The 23,302-nt window shown below is 41.7% G+C and overlaps 1 protein-coding gene across 1 annotated transcript in view; it reads right to left on the bottom strand.

The window, feature by feature from the left end:
* The window catches only part of PAPPA (pappalysin 1), a 188,462-nt gene that overhangs the window by 129,395 nt on the left and 35,765 nt on the right, over positions 1-23,302 (bottom strand). The window contains exons 3-4 of the mRNA XM_026113872.2: positions 4,811-4,956; positions 58-351 (exon numbers count right to left, since the gene is read on the bottom strand). Of these exons, the coding sequence (XP_025969657.2) occupies positions 58-351; positions 4,811-4,956 (440 nt within the window). The remainder of the gene's footprint in view (positions 1-57; positions 352-4,810; positions 4,957-23,302) is intronic.

The following is a 23,302-nucleotide window of genomic DNA, read 5'->3' as shown; positions in this document are numbered from 1 at the left end:
GTTCCTTATTCCCACCCAAACAAAGTCCCCAACAGCAAACCAAGGAAGGCTGAGTACCTGCATAACTCATGAAGTTACTGAACGGTGTGTTTAGAAAACTGTGAAAACCACACGTATCATTGCCAGGTCCAGGATCCCCACACAGCTTGTGCTTAGGAGCAGGGTTTGTATCACTGCAGAGGTCCCCAGTCTCAAAGGAGGGCTCAGTTTCCATGCACGGATCACTGCAGGAGAGGATCTCTGAGATACCCCGGAAGACATGATAGAGTCCCAGGCTGTGCCCAATTTCATGGATCATCGTGTGTGTGTGGCCAGGAATTCCATAGAAGGAGGGATTCAGCACAATGCCACCTACAAGGAGAAAAGAAAAGAAGACCTGCATTTGCCTTGTCTCTTAGAAAAAGCAAGAGAAGTCTTTTCTAACGGCAGATCCACCAGCAGTTCATCTGATCTTCCATAGTAGACAGCCTTTTGGCACAATCAGACACCTTATCTCCTAAGAGAAACCACATGGCAAGACTTAATCCCATCTGCAATCAGGGATTCTAAGGATAAGGAATCAGGGGACAAACTCCAATGTCCTAAACCAAAACATAGTGACAATGAGTCTTCCTAGTGAATATGGTCAATTCAGTTGGCTTGTTTTTAACTCAGACAAAATTCCCCCATGCAATCACCTCATACAATGTAATTTCAAATCATGTAGTGTTCTTAAACAGAATGCTTCCCCCCAGATAAATGTAAGCAATGCATTTGATACCAAAAGGCAAATAAAACATACCTGGAACATTCACTGCACGTTATTCTGGGGAGTATAGATACAACAGAAAGCTACTAACTTACGATACACCCTAAGAATCATAGTATGTGTTGCCAATATTTGCAAACTAATAGCTGGACAAAAAAAGAATATGCACAGTGCTAGGAAGCGTGAGATTTTTGTGCGGTGTGCTTTGATCATATAGACAGCTTTGAAGTAACCATCATTAATATACTCTGTTCATATACTCAGTCAAGCCTAGTTTGATCTGAACTGTCTGTGACAGTACTGCATAGTCCACTAATGAATATGCATAAGTCTAATGTGTCAAAAAATTTGAAATCCTGGAACATGATAGCTCTAAAAGATCTCTGTGGTTGTTAAATATGTGCAAAGAAATGGTATGGTGATTTTTTTGTTGTGTGAATTATGGGATGTGTAGATAAGCAAATAGTAAATTACTGAGGCTTTACAGTATATTGAATTAATCGTAAGAATTATATTTTTAGCTCAGCTAGATGTAGCTTTGGATTTATGATATGCCCTCTATATTGTCTATTTATCTTGTTGGCCTCAACTTTTCCAAGCCTTTTAGTTAAAACTGTTTGTATATATTGCCTACCAAAAGAAGGGGAGGCTGCTTTGGGAAAGAAATAACAGTAAAACCAATCTTGGATATGGTGCAATATTGATTTAGTGTCATGAGGAGAGAAAAGGTTTTGGCAGGAGGAATTTTATCAGTGACTCTAACACAGAGAAGATGAGATCACCAGGTTCTGACATACCATAGACTCTTCATTTTCATCTGCTCAGCAACTTATTTTGCAATAATCATGGAATTACAGAAAAATAAGACTGAGAAGACCTCAAAAAGCCATCTAATTCAGCTCCCAAACAAAACAAGACCAATTAGGCCTATATCATCCCTGAAATATATTGGCCTATTGTCTTTTTATAACCTCTGATGACACAACTGCCCCAGCAATCAAGTTCAACACTTGGTATCCTTACCATTAGATGGATTTTCCTAATATCTAATCTGAATCAAATTTTTGGTAATTGAAGTTCATAGCTTCAAGTCCTGACTAGCATGGATACAAATAACAAGATTCTTCTCCCCTTTCATCAGCTTTTATGAGTTTGTCATCATCCCCACTTCAGGCTCTTTTCCTTTAGTCTCAACAACCTTAATCCATTCAACCTTTCCTTGTAGCTCAAGTCATCTTCTAGACCTCCCTGACTGTTCTCCTTTGGTTTTCCCAGTTGTCTCACATTTTCCTTCAAGTTCGGTGCACAAACATGACACAGTGCTCCAGGTGAAATTTTATTAATGCTGAACAGAGAGGAAGGACTACTTTGTATGTCTTGCAAGGACACACACATAGATATGCAAGAGAGAGAAGAGAACACTGTGTGTGTGGGCATATGTGAATGCATGCACACAGTGCAGAGAAGGGTCACGTGCATGCATACATGCACATAAGTATATCTGTATGTTTACATATGCATAAAGTAATGGAGTTGCAGATTTGAATACAAACACAAAAGAGGGAGTTAATCGCACTGCAACATCCTGCCTATTATGACACATCAATGCTTTCTTGGGATCACATTCAGAGTCTGTGCACCCCTTTTCAGGGCATTGAACCGGTCCTCATACCAGCCCTCCACAGGTCCAATTACCAGTATACAGACATACAATTACACAGCTACTGTGATCCTTGTATTCTCTGTATCCTTCTCTCCCCCTTTATACAATATATACTTGATTCCTCCAGTGCTTGGGCTCTGCCCAGGTGGAACCATTTACATCCTGAGAGTATCTAGGTATATTGTTTTGCAAGAGTCTCCTTCCCAAAGATACTTTTGGAGTTTGTTTTCCAGTTCCAGGAGTACTGGTGAAATTCCTCAGCAGGAGGTACCTTCAAAATAAAGGCTGGCTAAATAGTTCTGGCATTGGACAGCCCGGAGGCAGCTGGAGAGGGTGATTTTATTTTTGCCTTTGTTGAAAATTTGTATTTTTCACAGCTGTCAAGAATCTAAATCAACTGCAGTTTTACAGAAAAGATAAACTCCCTCACCCAGGCAATCTCTATCCCAGCCTTTAGATCTGCACCACAGGACATATTTCATATTTTTTATTAAGTACATATTGGATTTATAGAAGAGAGTAAAAAAGATTAAAGATGAATTCTTACAGACCAAGCACAGGTCTGGGAGGGCTATTATGACAGGAAATTATGACCATTATTTATTTATTTTTACTTTTTTTCCACTGTGAGTCAACTTTAAACTGTCGGTTAATGTCTTTTTCTCGTGAGATCTCTCTTTGGTCAATGAATTCTGTCAATACACTGTAGGGGCTGAATTTAAATTGTTTTGCTCAGGCACGATGTTGACAATTAGCTTAATGAAGTGACAGAACAACCCATTAGGGCTTTGAGCAAGCCCCAGCCCTCTTGTGGAAGGATCTTCTTGGTGCTCTAGAGCCTTCCCCTTTTTCTCCGCTCCCTTCCACGGCAACACTAAGGGAAGCTGTGAAAACACCCATTTAGGGGAAGATCAGATTTACTGCAGCCTTACTTCTTTCCAGCAGTAGCATTAAGGGTAAAGTTTCCCAAAGGCAACCCAAACTGTTGCACAGTCACAAGCAATCGGAGTTACTGCGGGGCTGGTGCGGGCATTCATAGCTCTTCTGTTTCAGGCTCTGACAGCAGGAGCACATGGAGGTGGTGCTGCAGGCTGGCTGGAGTGGAAGGGGCTTTATTTCCAGCCTTGCTCGGCAGGAGTCACTGTTCGGACCCCTGTCAGGGCTGGTTCCTAGGGAAGGGAAGTTTGCTCGCGCTTCTTGCAGAGCAGCTGCAATCCTGGATGTCATAATAAAATGGGGAGGCCAGCTTCACCTGCTTAGTCTGTCCATGGAGCCTCTCAGCTATGGAGAGAGGAGACCATAAGGAGATTTTAAAATCTAGGTTAGGGGGTAATGTGCTTTTGAACATAGAAAAGCCTCCCTGACTCTGATAGCTTGAGTGCAAGGTTGCTGCTTTGTAATTCAACTTCCATAATATGTTTCAAAATAATGCACACCATAATAGTTCTCCTCATCTGGCCTCTACATTTGCCACATCTTTTTTGTTTTGCTCAGTTTGGGCTCGGGTAATGTAAAAACTGATAGAAATAGCCTTTCAAGAAGATCAAACTTTGCCTAAACTGGACTTCACTTCCAGTCTAGGAAGGTCTGAACAAGCTAAAGAAATGTCTGGAAAACTTGTGCTAGTCCCTGCTCTTACAAGATTACCAGATCAGGTTTGCAGCCCTAGGGAAGTTCACACAGTCAAGATAAGTATGTGCAGACCCAGTGGGTGCCTTCTGAACCTTTTGAGGTTCATTTGATATTCTGCAAGCAACAGAGGTCCAGTGGCACTGCAGGTGTCAGGGCAATGACTCATTTGCTAGGATGCATAGCTTTGTCTGGATTCCTGGGTTACAGCAGCCGTATTCAACAACCGAGTTATGAAACACACAGGACAATCTGCAGGGCAGTGAACTCTTTCCAGTTCCACTCAAATGAACATTAGAAATACAAGGATCTCACAGTTTGCTCTTTTGCACATTGGCAGAGAAAAACAGCATGTGTGCTGCATTTTGTGAGGAAAATTAATTGAACACAAACTAGATAATGAACTAAGGATCATATCGTAACAGGCTAAGGTTAATAATTCGCTTCCCTCTAGCACTCCCCCACCTATCCCCCCAATCTTCTTTGCAAAGTGCTCCCATGGAGTGAATGCCCTGTAAAGTAGCTTCACTTAAAAGGTGAAATATTTTCAGCTTGACATCATCTACAAATACCATAATATGCTTTGGGTTTATAACCTAATATTTTCCTGGTTGTGAGCCAGTATCTGGGAATCGTGAAATACTTTTTTTCCCCTGACTATATATTAGAGGAATGATAAGAAATCAGAACAGAGCTTAACGCATATTTGTCTTTCCTTCTTAGTGCCTCACAAGAATGCTTTACAAAGAGGAAACATCTTTATCACTCACCTAGATGCATCAAGGCTTCCTTGTCCCACGGCCAAGTTGCCACTCCAGCCAGCTCTTCCTCAGAGGAGTTGGCAAAGAAGATGTTGAGGTGTGTGGATCCATCCAGTTTGAGGATGTTCTTTAGTTCATTGACATCTAAGTAAGCTCTGCAAAAGAGAAATCCATTTTTCTAAAGGTAACACAAAAGCAACAGAGTATTGAAGAAGTGCTGCAATCCAGGCAAAGATCTTATAATATCCTGAGTACCAGTCCTCTGAAATATTTTAATAACCCACCTCCAAACTTCAATTACTTCACATTCATATAGTCAATCTCATATGAGGTCTTCTAGCCATTGATTAGCTACAACTGCAAAATCCAAACATAAAACCGTCCACATTCCTGAGATCAGTATAGGACTCTATTTATTATGAATGTAATTAACCATGTATTATGGTCAGTAAATCTTTCTGTATCAGCAGTTACCTTGCACGTTTCCTCTAAGTTGTTTATTATTGTTACCTATAATTCTCCCCCACAATAACAAGTTTCATGTCTTCAGGCTAGCACAATAACAAGCACCAGCTCATGAAGCTATTCCTGCAAGCAGCAGTCACTCACGCTGAGACACACATGGTCTAACCCTGACACAGGATGTGTCTTAGGGAATTGCTATTTCCAGCAAGGAAAGTAGCGCCAAGGAGATAGGAGTAAGCAAAACAAGGTTAGATCTGCTGTATTCAAACCCTGCAAAATAATAAGCAAAACCAGTCAAGCCTACAAGTGGGCAAAAATATTACTGACAGGCAAAGTGTTTCCCTCCCAAATTCCTGACAGACAAACAAAGTTAAAAATATGGAAAGGTATGAAGAAATATGGGCCCATTTAAGAATCTCGTTAGGAAGGGCAGCTGGGTCTCACCTATTTTTAACACAGGATTGACAAACTGGTTCACACATAGCCTGAGTATGCAGGTGTGGAGCCTGGCCATTTGCAGTCAGATTGACTGGTGGCAGAAGAATGTTCTTCTCCTCCTGCCCCTCACAGAAGTCCCTGGGAAAAATGCTCTGAACTGAATTGTTGCTTGGGAGTCAGCATCTATTCTTAAGAGTTTTGCTCCTTTCTGTCTCGGGAGCCAGATATAGCACACCTTACAACAAATTTCTATTGGAGAAGCAGGTCCCACATCATGCCATAAATTCCTAAGGCTGCTTACAGGTCTCCCCAAAAGAGCAGGGTTTCTTTTTAGCTTTTGGGATGTCTCAAGGTTACAGAGCAATTTGTTTGTGGGCCAGCAAATTCAATCCCCTAAACTCAATGGCCTTTATAAGTACTTTTGGCTCTCCTTTGGAGGAACAGCCTTTTCTATACTTGAATACAGGAGGAGCAAGTTTGTCAAAGCCTATACTGTACTGCCACACTGGTTCCAGTGGTACCATGATATCCTCTCTCAGAGAAGAGCTGGAGAAAGTGAAGCATGAGAGTGAACCCATAGGTTCTCTGTCTCCAGCCCACACTGTCTCTTGGTATTAAGTTTTCTACCAACACAAGATCCAAAACACAGATGAGTTGTACTGTCTTCACTTGCCCAGTGGAAATAACGCAAAGAGAGATCACAAGGGTTTGTCACTGAGTCAGTCTCCTAACTGCAAGCACGGTTCAGCAGCTTGTAAGGACAGAACACCATTATGGCCTTGAGCAGGTTGATACCTGCTTCCTAAAGTCCCCCTTTCCATATGTGCATGGGTGTGTATACGCTCATGTAGCTCTCACAAATCAAATGCACTCACTTTCAGTAAGTAGGGTTCCTTCCTTGCATACTTTGCAAGGCTTTTGTTCCCAGAAGGGTGAAAAAAAAAAAAAAAAAAAAAAAAAACCAGGGGAGTTGGCTCAACACCAAGATCTTTCTGTCCTTCCCTGGAGGACTCCCCAATGGAAAACACATTCATATTTCCACAATAGTTTCCCCTGCCACTTGCTTAAGTCATTGCCTCCAAAATAGTTCATGGCTGGGTGTCCCCAGGCCCTCGCTGACTCATGGAGGAAGACATGCTCTTTGGGGACACCAATGGAAGGGTATGTTTCCATTCCATACAGTGTTTATCTTCTGATCAATGTGGATGACATCCTGAAGGAAAGGTCAGCACTGTGACCCTTTACACATTTCTCATCTCTCCACTGTTCCCAATACATCTATCTTTCCCTTAGCTCCTCAAGCTTGCTCTGCATGTATCTATCTGCTCAATGTTCTGAGCTTGTACTTAATCTATTTCCAGGATCTTCTTTGTGTCTTAAATCATCTTTTCCAAACATAGACTCATTGCTAAATGTGTCCATGAGCAATAACTTGAAATTACATGAGTGATTATGTGCATCTCCAAATAAAAGTGTAAGCGTATTAGAGGGAAAAATGTGATAGAGCATGTGTACGTATGAACAGGATAATGCATATGTTGGCATGTGCGAGAGCATCAGTACAAGAGTGAGTAAAGGCATAAGAGAGAATGTGGGAGTGACGTGGTATTTTGTGTGAGAGAGAACAGGACAGAAAGAGAAGCATTGTGTAACTCTGAGTAGAAAAATGTTTGTGTGTTTTGTATCATTGTGGGAAAGAAAGACCCACTGTTTGTGTTTGAGACTGCTGTCGTTGACTGTGGATGCAAGCATTTTATGGTCTAAGTAAATCCATACAGTAGTAACTATAATCAAATTCGCCTCCTAAGATTATGAGTTTTATCCTCGCTCTTCTCTTATAGTTTCAAATGATCTAAACTGATATCTCTTTTAATCTTGGTTGTCTTTTTGCCTACTGTCTGCACAAGCCAATCCCCAGCCCCTATCACATTTTCAATGCATGGGCACAGTCACTCTCCCAGTTAATTGCATGCAGGCTATGCGCTTCAACATCTAGGGCTGTTTTGTACATGGATTATTACCACAGACAACATCCAGAACAGACAGTATTTAACTAATTCACCAGTGATATCAGTGCATCACCAAGACTGAATTCATATCTAATGTAAATCCACCGAATCAAGTAAATTGGACTTAGTTTTATAGTATTCCTCTGACCACTACCTCCCTGTTAGCCAACAAAAGTCTATGAATGAGCAGATTGTATTAAAATGGTAAAAGAATAGAGTGCTGAAAGGGTTTTTAGCCAAGGCTCTCCACAGGATTGGGTGTAAACAGATCATGCTTGCTTGGGAGGAAGTAAATGTAACCCCTTTTGTAAAAACACACTGTAACCTGCAACACATAAACATATCAAGCCTTTAGTTTAGTCAAATCCTTTGTGTGTGAACATGTGCCTGCATGTGCATGCATGCACTGAGGTATGAGTGTGCAAGCATTTGGATTGTGCATATGTGCAAGTCAGCCAAGAGCGTGCATGCAAGGGAACCAACATATATACGCATTTGTGTGTGTGCATGCGCACGTGCATGTGTGTATGTGTGTGTGTGTGCGTGCGCGTGCATGTGTACATGTAAGAGATAAAAACATGAGCTGGAATTCCATCCTCTCCTTCCTCCCTATGTTTCTAATAACCTCCCATCCCTATCCATCATCACCACATTCCTACACTCAAGGAGGCATAAATTAACTACTTTTGCAGTTCATGTCCAACTACGTAGCCGCAGGCAGCAGACCCAACAGTTACCAGGTCAAAATAGTTTTCAGTTATTGCGCTGGACTGGGCTGACTCCCCCCTACTGCTGCGGCTGCTTTGTTATCAGCCCAGACTATCTGACCCAATGCAATCTGTGAGCATTGCTTACACTTCTCAAGGTTACGTGGGTCCCCTGATAGAGGACATAATGTCTGTCACATGGGCTTGTGCCAAAGAGAACCAAAGAGCCCAGCCTCTCCAGCACTGCCAAACTCACATTTCAAAGACATGAGTGCAGTCTTGGAAAGGGATCAAAGCCCTTCCAACTGTCATTAGAATATTTCCTTTATGCATCTCTCCGTGAGTGCCAGCAACATATTTCATAAAATTCATTGGCTCGAGATGGTACCTCCAATATAAACCTGAATGGGGGAACTGTCAGGGCAAGTCTATGTGGAAAACAAAACAAAACCCAAAGCACAACAAAACATGTGTAATTCCTGTAATGGAAAAAGCATACGATGCTGCGAGCGTGCCTTGCTCAAGAAAGCCTAATGAGCCTATTAGTGCATCATAAAAGCTTTCCTTTGCTAGAATCTGTTTTAGACATAGAAATTCTATGGGCTGTTTAAAGCCATTTGGGACACTGAATCATATCAGGCAATGTGCACATTCCCACCCAGATCTTTGCACAGACATATTTGTTCAATGCACAGCTTTGGTTTGCTTTTTCCTCCACTGCAGATCGAATAGCACTCTTGAATTGTACTGTACAACAGCTCACTCTTATCCAGTAAGCCCCAGACCTCAATCAGTAATATGTATCCCATACAGTACTCCAGTTTCAATCTAATGGAGTCTTTAGCTCATCTAGCAGTGTCTCACGACTGCCCTACCCTCCACTCAGCATGCCCCAGCAGTCATATAAGCCATTATCCCTGGGCTTTTCTCATCTCTCAAGCCCATTTCCTGTCAATTTGGGCTGTGGCTTCTACACAGCAGGACTCAGTCCCAGTCAGTGAGGCAACACCTTCACCCGAGCCCCATCTGACAAAGCCGGCCCTACCCTGGCCGTGGGTGCTGCTGCGAGGAGCTCCCTTCTGCTGGCTGTCACCTCCAAACCCAAGTCAAGTTACAGATCTCTGCAGCTTAGCTACAAACATATTTGACAATGGCTTTTAAATTTGGCTGGCACCAGATATCAGGTCCAATCATATTAAATCTGGCCTGGGTGACTGGAATCACACTGTACTACAAGTAGGCTGGAATCTCCTTCCTTCCTCCTTCCTCCTGTTTTTTTCGCCCAGGTACAGTGCCAGAGAACAGCTTTACCGTGCTCACCTAAGTGTAGCTGAGGTGCAGCCTCTTGTTCTCCTGCTTGTTTTCCCAGGGAAGATGGAGCTTTCCAGCCCTTATTGTTAGGAAACATTTTGTACTGTCTGCTCTAAGTTATTCTCTATTTGACTTTGTTTTGCGTTTTTCCTTCAAAGACAAGTGTCACTTTACAGCAAGAAAACAAACAGGGAATTTAAAGTATTATTTGCAGGACCCCACACAAACACGGAGTAGGAACTCTGTTATCTGCTCACTGTGGAGTATGGTATCCAACTGCCTGATGTTTTTCTTAGCAACAAAAGGCACTGCATTTCATCATCTCAAAAAAAACCCACAAAAAAACAAACAAACAACTCATTCTGCCAGCGTCTCCTGCCAGGAGAAGTCAGCCTCAGAAAGGCCCCATCTCCTCTCTTTACATGCAATATCCAATCCTTTACCCAGCAGATTTAGCATATGGCAGCGCAGAGTAAATCTGCCGGGATCACAGGAATTGGGTACAACACTGTCCTTCCCCATGCCCGTTTGTTTCTGCTTTTGTTTTCGTCCAACGCTCTCAAAAGAGCCGTCAGCTCTGTTTAAACCAAGGCATAGAATACAGCAAACACAGAGAAAACTTTTCTGGCAGCCTGCGACTGATTCTGGTGTGGTTCTCAATGTGACGTGATTGAGACAGCTCAGTTGTGCCCTCTTAGACCTTCTGGTTCCGAACGTGGCACCCAGGATTGACACTAACTCACTGAAGGGCCAAAGATGGCAGCAGTCGGTATGTGAACGGGCAGTCACCAACCTTCTGTCCCATTCCTTCAAACACCAAGGCAGACCCAGCGTTTGAGGCTGCTGTGTCCACCTTGAGACTTCTGAATGCCAGCAGTGAATAGCAAATGACAATTTTGAGTTAAAGGTTGTTCTTCCTGAAGGTAATGGCAACAGCCCTGATTTCAACAGCACTGTAAGCAGACCTTGAAATGAGGCCATTTGGCAGATGCACACAGTTATAATTTAGCTTTTCCCCCTGTCATTTCTCAACCTTAGGTGGTTAGACATAGACCTCTCCTTTTGGAGACCAGTGTTGATGCTAGTGTATAACCAGGCCTTTGCCTTCAGTAATGGAGCCACAGCATCACAGGTCTGGAAAGGATATCAAGAGACCATTGCTGCTATGCCTCCACTCCAGAACAGGAGCATCTCTACATGTCATATCAAGCAGATTTTTATCTAGCTTATGCTTAAAGACCATGCATGACAAGGACTCAGAAACTGCCCCAGCAAATTGCGTTCAATGTTCTTCAACGCCTTTACTATCAGCAAGTTTTTCCTAAGGTCTACCTGAACCTCTTTAGCTGCAACAGAAGTGCATAACTATTTGTCCCAATCCCCACAAACATGGAGATCAGGTGACTCCCTTCTCCTTTACAAAACCTACTACTTATCTGAAAACTTATGTCTCCTATCAACCTTTTTTTTTTTTTTTTTTTTTTTTTAGGCTAAAACCTTGATTTCTTCAGTCTTTCCCCACTGGTTACACTTTCAAGATCTCTAGTCATTTTTGCTGTTCTCATCTGATCTGTCCACATCCTTCTAAAAGGCTGGCGGTCAAACCTGGACCCAGTCCTTGAGCCAAGAACTTATCAGTGCAGTATAACTGCAACATTAGTCCTGGCTAGTAACTCCAGCCTAACATAAAATGCACAATAGAGCTTTCAGAGCTACTAACAGCTTTACTGGTTTTCCTTCTTTTCTGTCTAAAGGTCTACCAAAAATCTTAACAAGAAAGGACAATCTACAAACTCTCTTTAGCAGTGGACTTGCAATAACATTTTGCCTGACCTAACGTTAAAGATCCAACTTTGCTGGCAAATTTAATTTTGTACTCATTTTAGACAGATTGCAATAAATCATCTGAAGCAGGAAATGTGCTACATCTACATTTAGTTTAGTGTTAATTTAAGACACTGGTGTAAGTGTAATAAAAGTCATGCTAATTTATTGATAAAGGTATAAATCTTTCAGTGATTGGGATAGAGCCTGAAATAGAGCGGAGCCAGAATGCTACAAGTGAAAGGTTTTAGGTCCCAATTTAGATTCAGATCTCTGCCTATGTTCACAGAGAAATCCAAATGTGTAACTGCAATTCTCTGACCGCATTCAAAGCAGGGCGTCATGTCCACAAGAGTAAATTGCAAGCATCGTCAGCACATATAGACTTGGCAGCTTTTACAAAATTTTGGTCTATTCACTGCAGCAAAATGTCCTCCAGAGCCCCCAGATCTGATCTCCCATTACAAGAAAGAAGAGAAATATTTGAGAAAGAAAAAATAATGATAAGGATCCAACAAAAGACGCTTAGGATAATTGCTCAGATATATACCCAGCTTCCTGGGTAGGTCTGCTAACCTGTGCTGAACTCTGTATCATTGTGGTGACACTGCTAATGCACTCAGGTTAGCAAGTTAAAAGCTGGCCCAGGCATTTTTACATCAATGGCAGGTCCTACAGCTGAGAATTATCCGAAACAACATGGCTTATGAAATAAAAGCCCACATGGCTACAAAGCTCTGGGTGTTCTGCTGATCTTAAGGTGCCCTCCAAAGTACCCTCTTCCAAACTGAATTAATTCTACCTTTATGTTGGTGACTCAGGCTTTACTCACCTTGTAAAAAAAAATATAAAAATAAAGAAAGAAAAATGGAAAAATGGAAAGAATTTTTACTCTGTAAAATATGGGACTCATTTGGGTCTGGGTATTCTTTATCCTGCTACAAAGACTGTGAGCAGTTCCTTGGTCTAAAGTAGGGAATTTTTACAAACTTTGGGTGGATTTAGTGTCAAGTCATCAGTTTCAGGAAAGTATGTGCCATGAAATGCTGGCTTTCCAACAGCACTTCTAAAAAAATCCTAGAAATATGCACATTTCCACTATAACATGGTGCACTATTACTCTATACAGCTGCAAGAAAAAAAATACTTACAGAAAATCACTCACTACTAAATTCTGAAAATCAGTATTATATTTTATAGAACCCTAATGGTGCACCCCTACTCAGCTCTATCAGACTTTCTCATAAAAGCCCTCTAATAAAAGATACAACTATATTTCATATAGTTGCCTATAGACAATTTCTGTATGTTGTAAATGCAGTATCTACTTAATGGGCTGAACCACAATAACATGTCTTGAATAAACCTGATCTTAGGATTTTTCCAAACCTAGGTCTGGGTCCTCTTTCGTTTTGGTTCATTTGAGCTTCCACATCGAGCCAACTTCTGTTCTCATTGGGCTGCACACAAAGTATCAGCACTGACTGTGATGTATTTGCTCCAGTGTAAATCTAGAGTTAGTCAGAGCAAAATTTGATTCTCAAAGTGCAGCTTCAGGTTCAAATCCAAAATCTCAAAGGAAACCTCAGTTGAAACGACCAATTTTTGCCCAATTTCTGGCCAACAAAACTTGCTTTTTTAAGGAGGGAGGCGGGTTTCCTCAGATCTCCACACGGATTCTCTCAAAGGTTTGTAAATCCTTGCCAAATCCTTCACAAACCTGGGCTGAGATTCAGAAATACAGTGAAAACAGATTTTTTTTTCCCGGCACTTTTGCTGCTGGTTCTGGCCAGGATAAGAAAGTATAGAGGCTCAGGGAAAAAGAATGGGGAAAAAGGTGATGCAAAAAATTTCAAATGTCAAACATGTTCTGTTTGAACTCTGGGCAAAAATTTGGGGTGGTTGTTAATGCACACAAAATTCACACCCTCTCTCCCTTTCTCCTCCGTGGCTCTGCTGTCCACAGGTTATACCAGAGACCACACCTGCAGGTTTACAGAGAGTTCAGTGCTAAAGATCATCAATATGTGATCACTGAGTCTTCTTCCTTCACAGGGCTTACATCCACAAGTGGGGCAACATTTGACTTCACTCTTGCGGTGAGAATCGAAAGCCCCTGTTTCTCTGCAGAACGATAAAAAATAATTAAGCTAACCAACTGCACGGCACTAGGAAAAGAAGCCCTGCCTGGCCAACTTGCAGGAAGGAAAAGAAAACGAAGGGAAAGCCTTAGCAAAGAGAACTGTGATCTTACTATACAATTAACTTCTGAGAGAGTGAGTAGGATTAAAACACGGAACATTTCAAGAAGCATACCTTTAAAATAGCAAAGCATTATGAGGTATAGACGCATATTTCCCAGACCTTCGAAATCAGCAACACTGGCAGGTTTATTTGTTTTGAGTGTCTCTTTTTCTTTCTTTTACTACTTGGGGATTTTTTCTCTCTCCTTTTCAAGACTAAAGCCAAATGACCCATGAGAAATGTACTGTAATTTGTCTCTTATCCATCCCTCATCTCCATCTGATATTCCCTCTGCCCTGGTTACCCTGATGTTTTTCCAGACTCTACAGGCTGAACCATTGTAACAAGGAGAAAAGTCAAACGATAAAGAAAGAAGTGGCGTAAGAGTATTTTCAGGAACCAGTTCTGTTAAAACAGATTTCCTTTGCTGCTTTTCCGAAACCCTTTTGGCTGCAGCAAACCTCATTCACATACGCGAGAATTTAAAACAGTATAGAAAGGTATATATATTTTAGGCTATTTTAGCCATCAGTTATACTGCTTGGCACTTCCACAGTGCTTCCCCTCTGGGCCTCAAAATGCTTCCTAAACATGAGGAGAGAAATTCCACTCTGGTCAAAGCCCTGACACAAGGCCTCTGCGCCGCTCAAAATCCCATCCAAAGGCTTAAGTGATACTGTAGCAGGACAAGAGACCTTGCGCTGGGCCTCCCCTCAAGAAATCTTACCACGACTGAAGAAGCCATGAAATAGGCAAATGGAATCATTTTCCTTGTCATACAAATGGGAAAACGGAGGTACAGAAGTGCAATAATCTGTTCAAAGTAATGTAATCATTCAGTGTGACAGCTAGGATTAGAAACTACATCTCCTGAGTCTATGTTCTGTGATAATATGGATCATCTTTCTTTTAAATAAGTGGTAGCTTGTGTTACTGATCCTTCAGGTTTTCTGCAGCCCTATTCTTACTTCACAATCTTTTAGCTGTATTTTACAATCTCCAGGAAGTCCTAAGGGTCTAAGGTCAGGAGATGAAAAGCAAGAGCTCCCTACAATAGGCTGATCCTCCCTGAATCCCTCAGCTTCACTATTTCTGAAGAAGAGGCAAGCACATTTAGTTCATAAACAAATTTTCTTGTGGAACCAGGGCTCTGCTTTCAATGAGAGAGCAGCCACCGTTCTACTAATATTTGGCATTTACATACCACCTCTCATCCCAAAGAGCTTCCAAGAACAACCAACAGATACGTGCATAGCACACTGCACAATAGTTCAAGCAAAGGACATTTTGGTTTCAGTCACCAGAACAAACCTGATTTTTTATGAAAAGCACCAGAGACCAGGAATGCAGTCTGTCATCACTCCCATGATCTAAGTCAAGAGTTAGGTAGAGGCTCTGTTAATCAGACTGGATGTTAGAAATCAAGAGGAAACTTGGGGCTTTGACATATAATTTCCTTCAAATATAGGAGTGTCTTGCTGCAACTCTCTGTATTAAAGCTGTCTAACAATTCCTACTATTAATATTAAACTCCAGCCATTTCTATCTCTTCCCCATCCTAGTGGTTCTGTGGTCAAGTTTCAGGTCATATTTATTGCCCTTCCAACCAGGTCTCTTGCTGCCATGACCCTTGGGTGCCAGGTCTGGAGTCACCCAGGCTTGGTACTTCCAGAGCCCCGGGAAATTCCTCATGTCCCCTCTGCTCTACAGCACACCTAAGCATGGGGTTACCCTACTGCATGGATACTGCTCTGTGCCTGGCTGAGCAGTGTCTGCCTATGCTGTGTGCCCTTCCAGTAGGCAACTGTGGGCAGGTAAGGTAGGCCAGGGCTCTGCCTGGCACTCTGGTGTGTCACCTGCCACAAGAAGATCTGGGATTTTGAGGATGCAGGTCTGGCTAGGGAGTGTTGCGGTCTTGAGGTGCTCACAGCATCCGGCAGTAGGATTGCAAACGGTTTCTGCTCCTTCAAAAGGGTGACTTGTTGCATTGCCCCTGCTAGGGCTTGCAGCTGGGATTTTAAGGGTTCTGGACATTTAGCTATCCCCTTTAGCATCTCCCCTAATTAACCCACAGTAAAAAATGCAGGATGAAAAAAGAACAAGATCAAATTCTTTGCTCCTTTCATCTCATTTTTTGACACTAATCCTCCCTGCACATAAACCCCATGCCACAGAGTGAAATATACATTGCTATTGGAACAAAGAGTGACTTGGAATCAGGCCCACAGCAGCAAAAAAAATAAAATAAAATCATATATAACCACAAAGGACCTAGCATGTTTATTACAGATACTTCTGTAGTTGATGGGCCAAAATAACCAGCTCAAATATGCATCTTGCAAAACACCACTATTGCTTTGGAGATGCCGCTTCTCTTCTGTTTTTGTTTTTACAACTCATGAACTTCCAAATCTCATTTCTTAACCTCCTGGCAGCATTGTGCTTAATGTCGGTCTTCCTGCAATGGGCAGATCATCAGTGGCTTACAGTTAGGATAATCCCAGTTTTCCTCCTTTCTGAGAAAGGAATGAAAACCTAATTCAAATGAGATGGGTTGAAATTTCTTCTTCTTTCATCATATGCACGGAAGGTTAGGAGGCACCTAAGTGAGACTGCAAAAAACATAGCCTGCTGATGGAGACCTCAGTTAAGGGAAACTAAGAAAAGCTTATGTCCTAGCACTAAAAGCCTCAAGTTTTCAAAGTTCATGAGGTTCTTTTCCCCTTTTCAACAAAGAACCAATATTTACATCTTTTAATTGCCTGGGGGTTTGGAGTATAGATGGGTCATGTTGCTAGGTCTTTATCTTCAACAATGAAGTCCTGAACATAGCTTTTAAGAAAAAAAGAAAGTTGAACAGTCAGATTCAAAGAACCACTAAATACTCTGAGACCTATGAAGGCTGGTTACTCTGGTTCTCTCCCAGTAGTGAAGAGATTACAAGGAAACAGAAAATGGCAGTTGCTGAAACAGAAATTGGCAGTTGCTGAAACAGAAATTTTACATGAGAACATTTCAGCTTTGAAGTACCCAGAATCCATAGTAGATCGCCAGGTGATCTGACAGAAACACCAACACACCTGCAATGGAAATAGCTCAGAGCTGCTGAAAGAAAATACTGTGGATGGTGTCTTTTCTAAATCCAAGAAATTTTTTTGAATTCTTATTTTTGTCCAGTAGGAAGACAGAAAGAAAGTAAAAGAAGGAGTGGGAGAGAAGACTTAGGACTTTGTCAAGTGACTAGTGTTGAGAGAGGAAACATGTGGCAGCACTGACTAGTAACAGGCATTGCTAACATACGCAACTCCCTAACATGAAAATCCCATCCCTCATTTCTATCCCTCAAGCTCAAGACAAGCACAGGAGGAAAGATGTAAATGTGCCTTTTCAAGCACTCAAGAACTACCACTCTTTTGGGCTTCCTCCCCACCCACGCAGGACCTAGATCTTCTGCATAGATACAAGGTAAAGCAAATAGCATTCCACCCATGTGCTTTGGAGAGCTGAAGTTTCTTGAACCGAAGAGTATGTCAAGCAGAAAAGATCCCTTAAATAAACAGTGGGCAGCAGACAACTCAGATGCTGAGGTACTAGGCAGATGGAAGGACATTTGTGTTGCTTCACATATGGATCTGCTAACACACATATCAGAGAGCAGGCGTTATCAATCCAAAACATAAGACTGATTGTAAACATTCCCTGGAGGACACATTTCCCAAAACCCTACAAAATTGGACTGGCAGCTTATAAAAGCTGCAATACTGATCCAGCATGTAACAGTAAACTATAGGAAATCATACCCATATATTTGGCCTTCAGACATGACTGTAGAAATTGCCTGTTTTGGCACCTGTGGATCTACTTGAATCAAACACAGACCTCTAGCAAAGTGCTATACAATGGTCTGTTCTCTTTTGTTGAATGCTAACATAAGAAGGGGAAAACTAATTTTCCTCCATGGCAGATATCTTGACCTGCTTTTGCCATAAGTGTAATCACGGTAGGCAGTCCATGCAGTCTAACTTTTGCCTTCCCTGTGACACTTGCTCCCTCTGTCACTTGACTTTCATATCTCAACCATGCATCAACTTTCACTCTGGTTTACTGCAGTAATGTTTAGGCAACATGTCACTAAAAACTGCCACTCTTACTTTTCTACAGGACTTAACCTCTTGATGAGTACAAACCTAGCTTCAGAAAAGATCCAGCCAAAACTGCAAGCTGCCATTTTTGTCTATTGATTCCCACACAGAGACCCCTAATTATACAAACCTGAATTTCTAAAACTTACGTTGACACGAAATGTCTTGCATCTCCCCAACAAAGACAGAGAGGGCCCATTATGAATTTCCCCACCTTTACACCTCCACTGCTGCCAGCTCGCATATATCTCAAGAACCTTGTAAAACCTGAGATCCTGCATTGTTATACTGGGCGGGGGGGGGGGGGGGGGGGAGGAGGTGCAGGAGAAGACATCCTGGAACCACCTTTTAGATTCTCTCTCTCTGACAGTTTTCTAGATCAAAAACTGGAAGTGCTTCATCTATCATTCCCAGATAGATCAAAGAGAACTTTGTGTCTGATTAAGTCAAGAATAGCGAAAGGGTTGAGGCTGCTTTTCTAAAACAAAACAAGCCATTTTAAAGCAAAAACACATGAATAAATCTATGCCCCAAAGTAAAACTATTAGAGGATTTCTGAGTATAGGAGGAGGAAGCCAGGAACTCTTAGCCCTTATTTGAATCCAACCCAATGCAAGGACAGAATAAAATGGCACAGGCATCTTGAGGCAAAGTGGGAGAAACACCCTGATGTGTCTGACGGAAGCATTTTGCTTTGTGTTTGGAAGTTTATCACGACTGATCAATTCTGGAAGAATTCGTGAGTGAATTCTGGTGTTTGGCGCTGATGCAACAGTGGTAAAAAGGCTGGCGGCAAAAGGGAAGTAATTTTCATAATGCTGTGAACTGTTGCCATCAATCCTTACCCAAAACATTTCTTCTACCTACTCTAGTGCAATGCTGTTCTGTAGGAGCTTCCCTCTTAGCTATTGCACTTCTGTCTCAGGAAGGCTCTCTACTTCACTCTTGCTCTGGATGTGGAGATCCAAGCCAAAGACCAATGTCTTTGGGAGTTCAATCTTTCTATGGACTTCAAAGAGATTAGGATGAGTAATTTACGACATCCTTTTTCTTAGAGGTGTCCAGACAGAAGCCATAACATACATTTGGAACAATATTATATCCATAAAAATAGAAATGATTGAATGACTGTTAAGGAATGCAGTCTGATGGGGAAGCCTGATATAAACTGTGCATAGCATTTACATACGCACCTATTTTCAGCCTCAAACCTAGGTGCTCTGCATGCTAGTGGAAGTTCCTACCTCTCCACATCAGCTATAAGGACTTTCAGATTTAATTCTTGATTCATACTTGTACTGGGGGTCTACACCTGCTGAGAGTCCTGAAAGCAGGAATAGAGCATCTTCAAGACTCATGGAAATCAGGAGATGACAGAAAAACACCATTTTGTAATTGTTCCCTACCAGTTTTGCAAGTCTAAGCAGTTCAGACAGTTTGGAAATGTTTCCAAACTTTGTGATGCTCACTTGAAACAAACCAAGCTTTGGCCTTTCTGAGGTCTACCCACACTCTCTGAACGAGTGTATCATATTTCTTTATTTACTTAATTTTTTTCACCAGTTAATCTCTCCCTGTCTCATTTTTAATTAAACAAAGCAAATATATAAATCAGCCAAACACAAAATAAGTTAAGAAAAAGCTTTTAAAAGGGTAAAGGGGATTTAGATGCAACCTCTCATGGAAAGCCAGTGGGTATTGCCTTGAGCATATAATTCCCTTTTGTGCCTTTGGAAAGTGCACAAAAATTATGTAGATGATTACAGTGATAGGTCTATTAATTGATATCCTCTGGATATTATTTTGCTTTTTAAATCAATGGCTGAGCTCTGACTGCAAAAGAAGCTTAAATCAACAACCTCTTTCCTTTCTGCTCAATGCTCCCTCACTTGTCTTCTTGGATACAAACATAATTTGCAAGTCTGACAAGGGCACAAGCCTCATTATATTGGATCATGGAAATTAGAAATGAATCAATAAGCAAAGACGCAAACTCCTGATCAGCTAGTTCCTACCACACAGTGTGGAATTCTTCACAACTTACCCCTAATCCTGGGTCTGATCAAACTGAAATGTCTTAAGGGTCAGGAATGCCCGTGCTTCCTTTTGGTATTTCTTTCACAGTCTAATCAAATTTCAGAAATGCTGATATTTTCTGTCTATGTTTCTTATCTTTATCCTTAGTATAACTTCTGCTGTTTAAGGCTGAAGAAATAATTCAGCAACATCCTTCATGTGATGGGGCAAATCATTAATGGAGAAGATATGTTGGCAAGGCCCAAGAAACAGATTAAATCCCCTTCTTGGCGTATTCATTTTATTGTGTCTTTCAGTATAATTTCAACATGGAATTTTCCTGGCATAAATCACACAGGTTTCCCTCTTCCCCTCCACACCACGCTGCGTAGTTCTGTGTTTCGGTAAAACTCATCTATTAATAGTTGCCCTCTGTGGCTATAAAAAAATACCTCAGTAGTCAAAAGCCAACCCTTGCTAGGGAACAGCTGTGGATGCCTGAACGCACACAGGACCCAGCATCACACAGCAAAGCCCTTTCTTGGCTCCATGTCAGAGCAAACTGATTAAATAAGGCCATAGTCAAGTTAACGGAAAAGGAGCCCCTTGCCTGCAAGAGAGGGAGAGAGAGACTGACTCCAGCACGGGCTGAAGAAACATCAGGGTATTTCCATTTTCTCACTGACATTTTCTTTTTTTAAACCTAGCAACCCCCTCTGCCCCGTCTTCCTCCCTCCACCCTTCAGCCAAATCCCAATAAACTCTAGTACTTAAAAAAATAGAACAAAGACTTCATCACTGCTATTATTAAGAGTCGCAGGGGTAAATTTTAAGGTCTATGCTACTTTTCTGTCTGACTGATTTAACTGATTAAAGCATTTCTGCCCTTCCTGTGCTTTCACCAGCACTCCGGGTAACTCTGGGGAAATTCAAACCAACCAGCTGCAGTTCCTCTTACAAGTCAAGGCTGGAAATACACACAAGGATGTTGAGTGGAGCATACTGAAAAGGATGAAGGGAGAGGCATATTGTCTCCCAGTAAAGCAGCAGAGTGTTTTTATTTGTCTGAATGAAAAGTATTCAGCTCAGCAGAGGATGCAGGGAATTTCCCATCATCTCTGGGTACCTGCCCCGTCGCAGACAGAGCGGTTGGTGATGAAGCACCTGACACCTACATCTGAACAGCAAAGTTCAGGGCCTTTCTCCCAAAGTCCCACTTTGCATTTTCATTTGCATGAGCCAAAATTCTTGAAACTCTTCAAGAATTGCTGAGTTTCAGGAACTTCCACCCAAAGTCCAAGCAATGCCGCAGCCTTGCGAGGGTCTAAAGGGAAATGGTACAGGAGCCTCAAGTCCTCTGGAAACCAGGCCCAGGCTCTCGACACTTATAACACACCTGGTCTGAGACTGCAGGCAGTTACAAAGCCAATAGCCACATAACTTCACCAATTTTCAAATTTCCCTGGGGATGTTTCACTAAGGTAAATTCTCTCTATAAGGCTGAGGTGAATGACTTGAAAAGCCAACAGAGTCCTGTGCCGGAGAAATCAACTGCCATAGCTTTTGACTGAAGTCCTCTATGAATTGGCACTGCAAGGATATAGCATGAGAAGCAAAGTTATTCCATATGATACTGTCAGTATAACTCAAAGGATGCATTTTGAGGCAGCAGAAAGTATTTTATTCTCCAAAGCCTTTTAATTCAAGATCCCTCTGCTGAAGTTGCCCTCACATAAATTAATGATGGCAAATCTTTTCAATGCCTAGGGCAAAAATTATTTTAAAAATCATTGCAGGTGATTGCCAGTATGCTCATTCCAAACCTCTGTTGTTTCCACAATTCTGCTGTCACCGATGTTACCCCGCAAGCATCAACAGCAAACATGGATTTCTTCTGGGAGTACTGAATGGAAGGAAATAATACATTTAACAACAAACAGCTCACACATACCAATGGCCATGAGCAGATCTTTAGCTAGAATTTATGTGAGTTGTCCAATGTTTCCAGGTTTTGTTAGACACTTTTTTAAGCATCTGTGTACCTTCTAAAATGACTGGTCTGCAATGCACAGAATCTATCCATCTTTTTCACTAAGGTGGATCAGCCACAAGAGACTTTAAAACAACAATAGAAAAAATTTGTTGAACCTAGTTCTCCTGAAGAATTTCAGAAAGATCAAATTAGGCCAAAAACTCTGATCTTGAATTCAGTGGGGTCCCTTTCTAGCAGGGGTCCCTCTAGCAGGGTCCCTCCTTTAAAAGAAAAAGGAAATTAAAAATGAAAAACAGCACAGGGGAAAAGTTAAGTGTGTACTTCAAACCCACATATGCCAGGAAATTTAGAGTTAAAGGTGAAACTCCACCCTAAAGAACCCCGTACTGGAGATATTTCAACGAACAGACATAACGTGTTCTGAAATACGAAGACCCAGTAGGGTGCACTAGGTATGGCGTTTCAGCCTTCCCTCCAAATTTCCTGGCTTTTTGCAGGTTTATTAGATTTTCATACCCCAAACATTTAAGTACTCCAAGAAGTTTCCTCAGTGCAGCTCTCCCTGGAGCCTTTTGGAAGCTGAGAGCAACGACTCTGATGGTGGAGCCACCCACCCATTATTAATGAACCTGGAAACACTTGCAAATTTATTTTAATTTGGGATGCTGAAATTGGAAGCTTCAGCTGAGTTTACCTGAGAAACTCCAAAGCTGCAAATCTGCTCAGAACAAAACTGAAGGACAGGATTTCAAGTACTCCTAATCTTCCTCCACTGTATGTTGGTCCTTTAACTCTGCTTCAGCCAATGCTATAATTGAGCAAACAAGGAATTGTTATCGACAGTAGCCATCTGTATTCCTAGTCTAAACATCCCACAAGATTGTGGGATGAGGATATATCCATCCTACTTCCCAGTGAATCTGGTCCTATTGGATGAAAAATGACTGCTGCTATCAATATCACGCTTTTTTACAACACAGCTTTTATGAACACTCATAACATTCAGTAAATATTGAAGTGGTTCCACAGTATCTCATAATAATCCTAAAGGATCTGTCATGAGGCTATGCATCACTGCCTTTTGTGATAGCTCTAAAGAAATTATTACCAGCAACTGTCTGCAACCCCTCTGTTCACCCACACTCTTCATCCCTCCCAGATAGACACACAGAGAAACTTTCAAGACTGTATAGGATGAATTCAATGGATATTCTTGACATATAGCCAGTGGAGTGGAATACATTACATGTATTTTGAAACTGGCCTCTGCAATCAGTGTGCACAAACATATCTTAGCAGAGGATAGGCACAAAAGTGACAGGACAGCTCCACAGTGTCCTGATGCTGGGTTT

Source organism: Dromaius novaehollandiae, chromosome 20 (genome assembly GCF_036370855.1).
Source record: "Dromaius novaehollandiae isolate bDroNov1 chromosome 20, bDroNov1.hap1, whole genome shotgun sequence".
NCBI classification, from domain to species: Eukaryota; Metazoa; Chordata; class Aves; order Casuariiformes; family Dromaiidae; genus Dromaius; species Dromaius novaehollandiae.
Note: the sequence above shows the minus strand (reverse complement) of the source record. Positions and strands in the feature narration are given on the sequence as shown.